The following is a 13,701-nucleotide window of genomic DNA, read 5'->3' on the forward strand; positions in this document are numbered from 1 at the left end:
ACTCTAAATAGAAATACATGTTCTACCAAAAATACCTCTATTCAACCAATCCATGAACAGCAGAACTCTGGTTCTCATACTAACAGACTGTGCAAAGTAGATACCTCTCCATAGGTACATGGCAACCAGACCTCCCACAAAAGAACGTCCTGGTAAGTCAAACACGGCAGAGTTCCCAATGTAAGCTAATGATCCTAGATGTTGATACTTGAACGGTTTAGCGATAGCATCGTCAATGTCTCCTTTCATTATGGTGTCGATTGACAAAGTGGTGTTAGAAGAAGTTAATTTCGAAAGTTTCTTCCCAAGGTAAGTACCCTGTTGATGCGCCCTTTGAGCTGTGGCAGGTAGCGAAGTAACTTTGGAATCAATTTCTTTGAGGAGTCTTGTAATTTGATCAAACGACAATTTTCCGGTATTTCCAGTATCATATTTGGGGATTAGCTCACTGATGAATTCTAAGCTCTCAGAGGCCAGTGGATGTTTAGTAGAAATATGACGCTTTAGTTCCATGAGCTCAGAGTGTGAGAGCAGAAGATGCATAATATCGTCATCAGTGATGATTTGATTTCGCTGCGACCGTTGGTTAAAATACTTGTTGACCACGTAATGTCTAATGTACTCAACAGTGTGCTCAGCCAAATCTGTCTTTACCGTAGCACAATCGCCGATTGCGTAGACGTCACCTAAAGGTGCTCCAAGCACCCTCAAATGAGCATCAGTCTGTATGGCTCTCTTGTTGTGTTGGTGTTCAGATAGAGAGGCAGTGACACTTTGAGCCAATGGATTTTGAGAGACACCGGTAGACCAAACACATAATCCAAAGGGTACTGTTTTAGTTTCCAGTTCTCCAGTAATGGAGTTTTTCTGATTGAAAACAACTTCATTAGGCAAAATCTCATTTACACGAGCATTAGTGAGTAGATCTATGTTATCATTTTCGAATCGTTTCATGGCATATTCACTGATTGTTTTGTCGTAAGTATTGAGAACGTGACTTCGGGATTGGATTATGTGAATGGACACTTCCTGTTTAAGGATCTTGGGATAAGTTGCGGTTAAATCCTCGTTTAACAGATCAAAAATCTCAGCAGCCAGTTCTACACCAGTGGGCCCTCCTCCACATACAACGAAGGAAAGTAATCTTTTACGCTCTTCGTCTGTTGTCGTTGGAAGACATGCCTTTTCCAGATTTCCTACAATCTGTCTCTTGATCTGTAAAGCATCAGCTGCTGTTTTCAACTGGTGACAATATTGCAACCCTGTAACTCCATGGGTGTTGGACGTGGAGCCAACTGCAACAACTAACTTATCGTAAGGTAAATAGAATTTCTGATTGCTATCGTCAGAACCTTTACAGGATATCTGAACCAGTTTTTCATCAAATAAGATTTTATCAGCATATCCTTGTAGGTAATGTCCATTGACACTTCGAAGAATTGACCTAATACTCTCCATTAGGGTCTTGATTTCCAAGGTTCCGACAGCGGCACATGGAAGCATCGGTGTAAACAGGAAATAATTGGTTGGGCTGACGACGGTAACATCATAATCTGAAGGATTTAAATTGTTAAGGAGAGCAACACTACCCCATCCAGAGCCAAGAATGACTAGCTTTGGTTTGCGATAAGCTTGTTTCTTGGAGTCAGTATCCATGGCGTCTAACTGGGATCTGAGTATGGGTAAATTTTCAGGACCACCAGTTTCAGGATCTAGAGCAAACTTAGGGACCTGTAGATTCTCGTTGCAGCAATCTTGGTTGTAAGTTTGAGAGTCATAAATGAAGAATGCAACCAATAAAGTGACAACACTTGACGAAATGATTCCGGCACCAATGACTGTTCTTTTTACCAAAACACCAAGGAAAGTATTCCAAAAGGACTTCTTTTTGGGAACAATATCCTTAGCTTGAGAGTCAGGTTTAGAGGATGGTCCAGATGATCCGAATGATCTTGCTAATCTAGCCTTTTGAACGAGAGATTCCGGCTTAAAATGGCATCTCGCAATGTATCGATGGGCAGCCAAAGGGAAATGGCCCGTCGATTTGGTCATTGCAAGGTGTCTAGCAGCAAAGAGAATCATGATATTAGAATAACTTTGGAAGACCAACTGATCAAGGACAGGGAAGGAAGGACGAAGAGGTAAAGGGGAAGAAAACGGATCTACGGTGGGTTCCTGAGAGATTAGGGAGCAGACATTTTTCGCTCAATCTCAGATATACCGCATAATTTATTCCGATGCCAAGATGCCTCGACTACTTTCTTTTCGAACTTGGTTTGAGAGAGAAGAGATGTAGATCCAGAGGCGGAAGGGATGCTGTATTGATTAGGGGGGCTTTTCAGGATGAAGTATTTTTGGGTTAGAGTTGGTGCGTTATCAGAGTATTATGTAAGGCACCTACTGTTACGGTTAGTCCGAAAGAATCCAACATGTAGACTAAACGGGACATGAGGTTTACAAACTGAGGGACCATGCAAAAGGAAGATCGTTTGTGTGGAGTTCTCAAGACATAATAAAGCAGGAAGCCTTGCTCCATTATTGGACGATCCCAGACAAACCAACGGAACTGCTATGAAAACCAACACACCGGGCAACCCTGGTAGCTATCTCAAACCCAATTCGTTTGCTCAGAAGGCCCGTGTACAAAGTAAACACTTTCACAACCTTTTCAACATGGCATGACTTTCCAGTCCCCTTTCCTCTTAAACGTCCGGTGCTGTTGACATTCTCCAGAACCTCTATTATGCACTGCTGCATAAAATGGAGCCGCGTTTGGGAGATCACACACACATATTTTTCGTATCATCTCGCTCCCCCATTCCAGATCAGTCTAATCCTTATCAGTCAATTATATATAAGCCCTCTCCTTCCCTTCTCACCCCCCTCCATAATTCTAATCACCTGTACTAAATTGATGGCAAACATTCACTTGATTTTACTAGTTCACGGTCTTTGGGGAAAGGCCGATCATTTGTCTTATATCCAATCAGAAATCGAGTCTGATCCAACTGTCTCCCTCCATTCCAAAGAGAAAATCGTCGTATACAGAACTGGATCCAATGAGGGTTACAAGACCTACGACGGAATTGACCTTTGTGGCAAAAGAGTGGGTGAAGAGGTGGAAAAGGAAATCGCACGGCTGAACAATGGTGAAGACACAGTCACACATCTGTCTGTCATGGGGTACTCCTTAGGAGGGCTCATTGCCCGCTATGCAATCGGTGTTCTGTACATCAAAGGGTACTTTAAATCGATTGAACCAGTCAACTTCACCACCTTTTGCTCCCCTCATGTGGGGGTCTTGGCTCCTGGAGATGGTATGTCCGTTAAGATCTTTAATTGCTTGGTTCCTTATCTTCTGGCAAACAGTGGTAAACAGATGTTTTTGATGGATAAAGTCAGGGTGATTGATTATGTAAATCTTGGCGAAGAGGAAACACCTGCGTCGCCTCTGTTGAAAACAAACTATAACTATCAACCTCTTCTGCTCTTAATGGCCAATCCTGCTTCGGTTTTCCACAAGGCATTGAACGGCTTCAAGTACAAGTCATTGTATGCCAACGTGACAAATGACAAAAGGACATCGTGGTGGACTGCAGGAATCTCCACTATGAATCCCTTTGAAATATTGGACAAGAATCCCAACGTTCAGATCGATAAGAATGGTGCCATCAAGATGGAGAACGGGTCGAAAATGAGTTTCCACTTTATCAAGGACTTTGAACCTAACATTCTAGATGTCAAGAAAACAATCACGGTATCCAAGACTACCCCCAAGGATACTATTTTAGAAGAGCAAGATGTGTTCGAGTCCACCGAACAGATTGCTGAAAATTTTTTCAAGAGAAAGGCCAAATGGTTTTTTGTCTTTTTCAACATAGTCATTTACGTTCCTTGCTGGGTTATAGCTTTTATTTTCACTAACTTAATTCAAAGATTTCAATCCACTGTCAGAGTTATCAAAGCCTCAGCGGCAGAGACTGACTTTTGGAAGGATCTGTATCAACTTACAAACGAAGACGAGCAGAAGCCTGTTATTCGGAGAAGACCATCTCTTTCAAGGCGCTTAAGCGAGTCTTATGATGAGTTTGAAAAATCGGTGCAGGATAATATCCAGAACCAAACAGAAGACCTGATCGAAAGTGTGTGGGATGCCATGACTTCTAAGAGATGGGATGAGCCCGTTCTGTTCGAAGATGGACAGCCTGAGGAAAGTCAGGATTCTTTATCCGTCACTTTGGAAGAACTATCCACTCTTGAGTTCAAGGATTTCTCGTCCTCCAAAGACATGAACCAGGACTTAGAATTTTTCAGACCATTTCAACTGAAACTCTCTCCACCTCAAAAGGAAATCGTTCACAATCTCAACAAGCTAAATTGGAACAAATTTCCCGTTTACATTACCAAAACCACTTCATCTCACGCCGCGGTGATTGTCAGGCAGGAAGACCCGGATTTTATAGAGGGCAAGGCAATTGTCCAACACTGGATAAGGAACGTACTCAAGTTTCCCAATTGAAGGTCTGCCACAACATAGGATGTTGTATCACATTGACTTTTGTCATGCGGCTACTTTTTCTTTTTTTTTTTTTTTTAGTTTGCAAAGAGGTAGAGAACACAGAAAGAATACAGGGTCGGATTACAGAAAGAAATGGCTGGCCTCTCTTTTAACCATACAATTAAAGAAAACTGCCAGCGTCATGTTGAATGAGGACTCAAATTCAAGCAACTCCACAGAGATCATTCCTCTGACGGCTCGATCAAACTTGTTTGTTCCAGACTTTGAAACTCCCAAGATAACTCTATCTGAGGTACTGAACAAAGTTTCCATGTATATTGGAGGGCTACCCAAGTCGTACACAGAGTCTGATCTAATGAACCTGTTTCTCCCAATCACGAGAGTGGGTTCGGTCAAAGTGTGTACTGACAGACATACAGGCAAGTCATTAGGTTATGGATATCTTAACTTTTATTCGAAGAAAGAGGCTCTTCTTGCAAGGGATGTTTTGAATTACAAGAAGGTTCAAGGCCATGAAATTCGAATCCTCCCTGCAAATTACGATTGGCAGAATTGCGGAACCAATCTTTTTTTCATGAAGCTACCTGTCGAGTTTAAGAATACCCGACAACTTTACGAGTTTTTCAACAGAGATGGTGAAAATTTACTTCGTTGTAAACTAAACAAACCCCAAAACACAGCTTATGTCCAGTTCACTAAACCTGAAGAGGCTGCTGAAGTGATGAAGATGTACGAAAAGGATGACAATGTCGTTTGTGTAGTTTATGAGTCAACTGTGAAAAAGTCGAGTGAGTTAAAGCAAGAAGTAAAACTGAAAAAGCAGCAACGTTTACTTACAAACAAGAAGGCGGTGTTCATAAAGAATCTTCCGTTTGTATACTCCGAAGCACAGGTCCGCAAAGATTTTGATGTTGCCGAAGCAAGCGACACGATAATTGTAAGACAAGAACCAAGATATCAAAGTAGTTGGGCTATATTGTATTTCAAACTTAATCAGATAGCCAAATCATTCTTGGAGCTCAACAAAAATAAAGTAATTGAGGGAAAACCAGCTATAATGACCTACGTTAAAGAAAAGGATCAAAGAAAGCCACGTAATTTAATCTTAATCAACAACATAGCCAACTATATTTCCGAAGAAATGATTCACAGCTGGTGTGGGAATTGTGGGGTTGTTGTCAGCATCAAACTGGAAGACGATTTTGGACATGTTGAAATGGCCCAAAAGGAAGCGTGTCTTCAGGCAATGAAAAGAATGAGAACTTATGGAATAGTTTCTTTTTTCGTCCAAGAGTATGCCAACACCACCTTTAAGAGACTAGTATCGGCAAGTCCGTCTCCAACACCTACAATTAATATGCCAGTGATGTACCCTATAGGGCTTCCCCCTTTATTGGAAGCAAGGCCTATTGCTTTCAATGTAACTAACAATGGAAGGGTAATTCAAGTTCCCTGTGTTGCTCCCGACTATGCGGCAGTTCTGAGACAATTTGAAAGGATATATGAGCTGGTCTCAAAAATTATTAGCACGGACCCAGAGTTCAAGTACTACAAATCCAAATTTGACACTGAATGGATCGCAAGAGAAATTTATGAGTCTTGCTATAAGCAAGACCCAGAGTTTCTTTACAGGAAGATTGAAAAATACGATATAGAAGCGTTCAAACATCGCATCCAAAACCTTATTACAGGATGTTCATAAATAAAAGGAAACCAAAAAAGTTGATTTTAAACTATTAGGACATGATCAAACCAACTCTACATAGTTGGCGGGGAAAATACCTTCTACCCCATTAGTACGGCCAGTCCACCAATCATCAGTTGAGTTGGACTTTTGGATGATAGTAATGACGTCTCCCTTTTTGAAAGGAAGATCTCCTGCCTGCTCACCCTGAAATGAATACAAAGCAATAGCTTTGTTGGCCCTCGACGATGATGCTGTTTCGTTTCTGGACCTATTTCTGGAGGCACCAGAGCTGGATTTCTTCTCACTGAGGCTATGTTTCTTCACTCTTCCAGAAAGGTCACTATCGTCATCATCTGAAAAGTTGTTATAAGTAGGTTTAGATGATCTGTCAGTAGGAGGTCTATCATATATGTCGTCCCGCCATTTGGAACTTGTTCTTGTAGACTTATCTCTAGAACGACTGTAGTAGTTATCGTCTTCCTCATCTGAGTAAATATCATCATTAGAACGGCCTCTCCCTCTACCTCCCCTTCTTGAACCTCCTGTTCTTGGCGAGTTATAACTTGAGTTGTCATCAGAGAAGGTGGAAGGTATATCGTTGTAGAACTCGTCATCACTATCGTAGTGGTCACCACTATAGTTGGGGTTGAAAACTCTGGAGTTTAAAACTCTCAACAAAGTGTCACAAGCCCTAGGAGGAGCTACATCACCGGCAAGAATATGCCTAGCTTTGCAGTTATCTCCATAGAACTTTCTATTAGCCTCTCTTCTCTCCACAATAACTGAACCTTCCAAGGAAACACCTGCAAACAAACCTTTAGTCTTTGAGTATGCAAAAACAGCACTGACAGCCTTCAAGGAAGCAGTCCCTGAAACTTCAGCGTTTCTTCCCAGTGGGCCAGCTGCCACCGAAACGTTACCACCCAGAGTTATTGATCCATACTGTGCGAAAGAGTCCACTGCTGATTGGGTGTTCAAAATAAATACAAAGTCCGTCAATTCACCACCAATCTGACCACCAACACCTGCACCGGCGGTGGCGATGGCAGAAGGAGCAGACCATTCTCCGTTAGGGAGTCTTGCCATTATCAGACCTGATCCCACTCTGGCACTGAATAGGAAGCCACCTTTCAAAACTGTCATAACTGCGAGACCACGAGCATTTTGAAGAACTTCCTTTGGAATGACTTCGTCCGGGCCAAACACTTGGTTTGGTTTGATGAAGGAAGTTAGGATCTTAGCAACTTTTCTATTGATGTTAGTATTTGTCATTGAAGGGAGAGGGAGAGAGAAAGGACTGCAAAAAACAGGACAGAGCTCTCTAGCCACACCAAAATGTTTGGTAGTTTACTTACTTGCATTCACTACCAAGTGATCTTGGAATTGGATTGTTGATACCCATGATTGACTCCTTATGATGTTACACCGTTGTGTTTTGGATGCAGAGTTTAGACCGCTCTTTCCGAAATTTCGAGAGACACCGGAATTGGCAATCTGCCGAGACTCAAAAAATGTACTGGCAGAATGGAGAATGGCGCAATAGGCTGCTCACAGAGTGAATGAAGAGTGGGAAGAGAAGTCAGATGAAGTGTTACGAGGAGGTTTTATGAGACCCTACGTTAGTGTGTTTTGAAGAGAAGTCACTTGCATGTGAATATCTGGGGTTCCAGTCGAATCAGAGGCTGAGCAAACATTCGGGAAACTTACGAGGGTCAATACGGTAATTCGGAGTTACCATGACATTTATTTCAGCTACCTAGTTAACGCTGACTGGAAGGTAATGTGTGCTGATTCTAAGTGCAATGGTTGCAGGAGACATTAAATGGGGCCTTCGGACAACCCAAAAACTGTTGATGATTTTCCTGCCCCTTAATCAGTGGGCAATGCAATTGTTTTTGGATGGACATCTTAGGGCTATAATGTGATGCCAATTGGTGTACAGAGCCAGTTCACAGTGTTTTTGCTCAGCTGTAGTTAATAGGCGGGGCTTTGTACATGAAGAGTCTCCTTACACTGTAATCTCGTGATAGAATTTCCCTGTTTTCTAAGCACGGCTTCGAATGAGTAGTAGAAAGATGTCATTTTATATTGAAGTGGATTTGATCAAAGCGGCCCAATTTCGTAAAGCCAGCACATATAAACATTCAGCTCCAAATTGAAAATTAAAAGGTCATTGGCTTTTATCAAAAAGTAGCATCCTCAAATCTTATAACTGGGGGAGACTACTAATCGTCTTGTGTGCAGAACAACACGCCCTCAGTTGCGTACACTACACCCCGAAGAATGGACGTGGCATACTGCCCACATTTCAAGTTTGGCATCGTCCATCATCGACTTTTAAAACCTAATAGTAATAGAGCAGCCATTTATGATCAACCACAACGAAAGTACTAATGACATGAAATTCATGGCTGTTCCTGATAACTACTATCAAATATACTTTCTGAGGTTAGGATCTCACATGATTTTCTTATCTCAGATGGTCTCCTCCCCTTCTAACCTATCCTTCTGTTTGCCGACTCTTCCTTCTCCACACTATGACACAACTGATCGATAAAACCTTTGAGAATACTTGGGGAGCCATATTGCAGGCCCAGGATTATGCGCAGGAATCCATCAGGTATATTCAAGAAAAAAGGTCGGAGTTCAACTCCGTCTTTGAAGACTCGGTCGAGTCCATCAAGGACATAACCCATCAGGCCAACCTGAACATCACAGTGGACAAAGCTCCAGTGCCCTCTGGGAACATAATGACCAACTTTCTTTATAAACACAAATGCAGTATATGGGGCGTTTGTGGTGTTGCCGCAACTTGTTTGCTCTGCTACAGTTATTCCCAGATGCCAAATAAACGGGCACGATCCAAAGCAGCCCGTCTTCCGAATGGAGGTAGATATGAAGTTGTACTGATTATTGGTTCTCCAAGTAACATCAACGTTCAGAATCTGGCTCGAGATCTGAACCAAAAAGGGTTTATCATCTACATCACTAGCTTCAACGAAAAGGATATAAATTCAATTGAATCAGAAGACTCTCAGGATATCAGATGTCTCCCAGTCTTCAGCAGATCAAACAAAGAAATCAAGGACAGTGTGTTAGCGTTTAAACGTATATTGGACAGCAATGTCAATATGTTTGACGACGCCTTGGATTCCGCCTCCTCGCTGGACTCTGAGTCAGGAGTTCATCTTTTGAACCTAAAGAGCATCATTGTTTTCAATGACTACTCCAATACGATATATCCTCGGGGAGATGTTCTTGAGGTGGATATGCAAGAAATTGATCGAAGCATCCACCAACATTGTATTACCAGTTTGAGCCTACTCAATAATGGACTATTGGATCTTTTAAGAATCAATAATGACAAACAATTACATTTACAACAGGTGAATGGCTTAAAAAATAGGAAGAATGCAGCTTCGAGTTCAATTTTCAGCAACTTCCTTAACGTTGATCCTGATTCTGCGAAAAGGATCGGAGGGGATTCGAAGCTGATATTTTTAGACGTTTTACCTGCAAACAAGTTCCCTCGTGTTAGTCCCAACATGTCTTTAAGATTGATAAAGTCTATAAACGATCAGCTTTTTGAGTCGTTATACTCTGAACTCAGTCATCCGTCATTCCTCAAAAGATTAGGTTCAGCAGTTTATCATTGGTGGAAAAAAACTCCTCCTTATTTCACCTCACAAAAGATCAACATCACGAAGCTCTCTGTTCGGATCTTGGATTCCTCTCTTTCAAGAAATGAAGTTTTTATTGATAGAAGCAAGAACCTCTTATCCAACATTAAGCTTGATAGATGGTACCAAAAGCTATTGAAGACGGTCTATCCAGTCCTGAACCATTTCGTTCAATTGACGCACCAATCTTCTGCAGAACTAAGTAGTTACCTGTTCACCATCTTGTACTGCAACACTTATTTGCCCAAGTGGACATGAACAGTGTGTATTATTGTATTACCTAATCTCAATCATATGAGGCACTATTATTTACTATGAGCAACCTCACCTGGTTGGTCTCTCCTACAAATTAGGCTTGCTCCAGATGGAATTGCTGGCGTCATCCAAGATCTATTGATATGGAACCGTCACAATTGTTTAAGGGCTATAACTTTTTGCTTGTTCCTTTTTTGAGAACTAAGTTGGCCAGTTTCAGGCACAATTTGTACACGAAGAATGGTGCAACTCTATACCCCACAATAAACCAATTTGCAAAGCAAGTAAAAAAGTTCAATTCTGAGCTGATTCCAGATTACTATGATTCAGAAGAAGCTCTTCACTACACTACGATTATTGTAGTTGAAGACGAAGAGAAATTGACTGATATGACCAGTTTATCTAGTTATCTGAAGGTTCCCAAGTCTGGTTTTCCTCTGGACGAGTATAAAGTTCTAAGACTTGCCTGGGTGACAGATAGTCTGGAAGAGAAGAAACTGCTTCCGTACTCCAAGTATTTGTTTTCGTTCCCAGAACAGAAAGGAAAAGTCAAACGGGAGAGAGAGTCTGAGAGTCTGAGCGATGTCAAGGAGGAAAAAGAACCATCAAAAAAACGGAAAAGGAAGAGCGTAGACGAGGAACATAGCCTGATTTTTGAAAAACTTGCTTCGCCGCCTAAGATAGAAGATATCAAGAAAAAGGTGCTAGCAGATTCTGAATCTCTCCGAGCATCGACACCCGAGTCGGATGAGGAGGACCTGAAGAATATGTCCAACAATGAGCTAATCATACACTATTTCTCACAAATGGCTAAAGAGAGAAAAGTTGAAGGTCTGCAGTTCAAATCTTTGAGCTATCTGCGAGCCATTAATGCAATCAAAAATGCGCCCAAGGAAATAGAATGTCGAGAAGACGCACTTAGCATTCCCAAAATTGGAAAGAGTCTAGCAGATCATTGCGTGGAAATTATTGAGACCAGAAAGTTTGGTCAGTTAAAGAGACAGCAAGAATCAACGGAAGCTCATGTGATGAAAGAGCTCCAGAAAATACATGGTGTTGGAGCTGTGATATCAGAGAAATGGTTCAATCATTATGGGGTTCGAAGCATACCCGATATCTTTGAAAAAGTCCCTGAATCTGAATTTACAGACGCAATTAAACTTGGTCTGTACTACTATTACGACTGGAACCAAAAAATCCCCCGAGAAGAAGTAACTGCTCATTCTGAGTTTGTAAGCGACGTAGGCAAGAAAATTGATCCAAAGTTTATAGTCCAAACCGTCGGATCTTACAGAAGAGAAACAAAAACCTGTGGGGATGTAGATTTTTTCATCATGAAAGAGGACTGCAACGACGAAACCAAATTGTCTCAGTTTCTCACAACTTTGGTGAAGGAGCTGTTCAAGTCTGGTTATCTGAAATGTTCTCTATTCCCAGCTCATGATCAGCTTCTCAAATTCCTTACCGGAGGACAGCTGACAGATAAAAAGTTTTGTCGAAGGGTGGATTTTTTGGCTGTTAAATGGAAATATAGAGCTGGTGCTCTGATTTATTTTACAGGAAACGACATTCTAAATAGGTACATGAGGACCCTTGCTAACAATAAAGGGTTACGTCTGAATAATGAAGGGTTATTCAAGCCCAAACGACGTGTGATCGATGAAGCTAATAAGATGGGAATTCGGTTATCTAAAATGCATTTCAAGGAAGATGATTGGACACTTGTTGAAGGAGAAGATGAGGAGAAAATATTCAACTTGCTGGGGTTACGATACTTGGAGCCAAAAGACAGGAACATAGGAAATTTGTCTGAAATAGGAGGATTCAGACTGTAACTAGGAGATTTTGTATTCGGTAATAAATGTAGTGTTATCGATGTTGGTAAAGGCTGTATAGTGGTCGTAGTGGACATTTGACTAATCAATCTGTTATATAAGGCCGGAATGTTTTCTGATCGTTGTAAGACTTCGTGGCCAAGTTGGTTAAGGCGTGCGACTGTTAATCGCAAGATCGTGAGTTCAACCCTCACCGAGGTCGTTTTTTTGAGTTTTTTTCTTCACTGTTTGTACAAAAAGTCGTCCAATAGAGGCCTGATCTTTCCAGCTATCGCCGTACGACGTATTCCTGGTAGTCTAATAAGCTCCCATCGTGATCAAACCCAATCCTTCGGATGATGTTTGCAACCGCCGCACCGACCCCACCTCAGACCCAGTGTTGTATACCACCCCATTTGCATGTCTCTGTGTCTCAGTATAAATACCCTTACAACTGCCATTCCAGTCTCCAGTCTTAACAAGCTTCTTCTTGCCATAAAATGCCTATTGAACTAGTTCTGTCTCCAATAATGAGACCAGTGGTGGTGGCCAAATCTTTGGTGTTCCATCCGCATCGACGAGCATCTCGGTACGTGCCCAGGGTTGTCGAACTTACAGACACCCCTTCTGAGTATGCTATTAGAAAAAGATTTGGAACCGGTTCAAAGGTGTTTGATGTGTTTGATACCCAAGCCGAAGGATCAGGCCCAATTGGTCCTACAGATGCTTCTCAGAGGATATTCTGGTTTGTCCGTTCTAGATCTGTCAAGGGAGCTTACAAGATGTATTCATCTAGCATCACAAACACAGGACCTAATGGTGAAGACGAACCCGTTGCCGCTGTTAGAGCTGGATTGAGATCCAATGTTCTGTTGATCAGAGCCCCAGACGTGCCTGCGGCAGAACTAGGATGGCATGTTATCAACCACCGTGTGGATGCCAATGACAGTTATAGAATGTTCACATTAGCTGATGGAGTAACTTATCAATGGACTTATAAGGGCAAATGGTTAGAGAGAGTCACCAATGTAGGAGAGAAAGAATCTGAAATCAGGGAAAGGATAGGCCAAGTTGTGCCTGCTGCAGGAGCAGGATTCACCTTGAGGGTAGACGAGACTAAAATTCCAAGAGAGCTGGCCATATCCACTGCTTTATGCTCATACATTGATCAATGGAACACTCAACTAGAAGTTGGTGGTATATACTATGCTTCTCAACCATACCAAGTGAGATGGAAGAGAGATTAGGATGAAAAAAAATTCAACAACTACAACAGTTCAGAATGGAACTAAGGGCTTATATCCTGGGACTGCTATTTCAGGCTACCAATGTCGTCTTTTAGATATGTAGATCTCTTATAAGAAAGCCCCCGTAATCCTTCTGGAAAATGATCTAATACCTCCGTACACCTGATCACAGACCGCGCTTAAGTGAAAAATTTCCCAATTAGTCAATCCTTAGTGACAACCGATTTTTAAAGCTGTAAAGCAGCCAAATGAGTGTATAACCTGGATAAACCTGTTACAGAGCAGCCTACCTGTAGGAACTATCTAGTAAGATGTTCTCGTATGAACTTGACTCTCATAAGTCCTCTCTATTCCTTGAGAATGTAACTTTTTTTTCTGGTTCGTCACCTGCAACAAACGTTATGTCATACACCCGCCGCGCATTCGCATTATGACTCCCTCCCGTTTTTTTTCGCCCTTTTTCAGAATTTTTTTCCTTTCCCTCTCTACTCTTCCCCTT

At 41.8% G+C, this 13,701-nt stretch overlaps 7 protein-coding genes across 7 annotated transcripts; 5 read left to right on the forward strand and 2 right to left on the reverse strand.

Annotated features, from left to right (window-relative positions):
- Positions 1-3: 3 nt before the first annotated feature.
- On the reverse strand, positions 4-2,082 carry PAS_chr3_0792 (Mitochondrial external NADH dehydrogenase, a type II NAD(P)H:quinone oxidoreductase; the record flags this gene model as incomplete). The annotated part of the gene is made up of 1 exon (XM_002492980.1): positions 4-2,082. One exon carries the CDS (start codon positions 2,080-2,082, stop codon positions 4-6), a length of 2,079 nt encoding a protein of 692 aa, XP_002493025.1.
- Positions 2,083-2,914: 832 nt separating this feature from the next.
- On the forward strand, positions 2,915-4,519 carry PAS_chr3_0794 (Hypothetical protein; the record flags this gene model as incomplete). The annotated part of the gene is made up of 1 exon (XM_002492981.1): positions 2,915-4,519. One exon carries the CDS (start codon positions 2,915-2,917, stop codon positions 4,517-4,519), a length of 1,605 nt encoding a protein of 534 aa, XP_002493026.1.
- A 181-nt stretch (positions 4,520-4,700) lies between these two features.
- PAS_chr3_1222 (uncharacterized protein) lies at positions 4,701-6,221 on the forward strand (the record flags this gene model as incomplete). Its single annotated transcript, XM_002492982.1, has 1 exon — positions 4,701-6,221. The coding sequence occupies one exon, from the start codon at positions 4,701-4,703 to the stop codon at positions 6,219-6,221; it is 1,521 nt and encodes a 506-aa protein (XP_002493027.1).
- Positions 6,222-6,266: 45 nt separating this feature from the next.
- On the reverse strand, positions 6,267-7,608 carry PAS_chr3_0795 (Protein involved in the organization of the actin cytoskeleton; the record flags this gene model as incomplete). Its single annotated transcript, XM_002492983.1, has 2 exons — positions 6,267-7,455; positions 7,562-7,608. 2 exons carry the CDS (start codon positions 7,606-7,608, stop codon positions 6,267-6,269), a joined length of 1,236 nt encoding a protein of 411 aa, XP_002493028.1.
- A 1,135-nt stretch (positions 7,609-8,743) lies between these two features.
- On the forward strand, positions 8,744-10,144 carry PAS_chr3_0796 (Hypothetical protein; the record flags this gene model as incomplete). Its single annotated transcript, XM_002492984.1, has 1 exon — positions 8,744-10,144. One exon carries the CDS (start codon positions 8,744-8,746, stop codon positions 10,142-10,144), a length of 1,401 nt encoding a protein of 466 aa, XP_002493029.1.
- A 140-nt stretch (positions 10,145-10,284) lies between these two features.
- Positions 10,285-11,976, forward strand: PAS_chr3_0797 (DNA polymerase IV; the record flags this gene model as incomplete). The annotated part of the gene is made up of 1 exon (XM_002492985.1): positions 10,285-11,976. The coding sequence occupies one exon, from the start codon at positions 10,285-10,287 to the stop codon at positions 11,974-11,976; it is 1,692 nt and encodes a 563-aa protein (XP_002493030.1).
- A 479-nt stretch (positions 11,977-12,455) lies between these two features.
- On the forward strand, positions 12,456-13,202 carry PAS_chr3_0798 (Hypothetical protein; the record flags this gene model as incomplete). The annotated part of the gene is made up of 1 exon (XM_002492986.1): positions 12,456-13,202. One exon carries the CDS (start codon positions 12,456-12,458, stop codon positions 13,200-13,202), a length of 747 nt encoding a protein of 248 aa, XP_002493031.1.
- Positions 13,203-13,701: the final 499 nt, after the last annotated feature.

This window comes from Komagataella phaffii, chromosome 3, assembly GCF_000027005.1.
Source record: "Komagataella phaffii GS115 chromosome 3, complete sequence".
NCBI classification, from domain to species: Eukaryota; Fungi; Ascomycota; class Pichiomycetes; order Pichiales; family Pichiaceae; genus Komagataella; species Komagataella phaffii.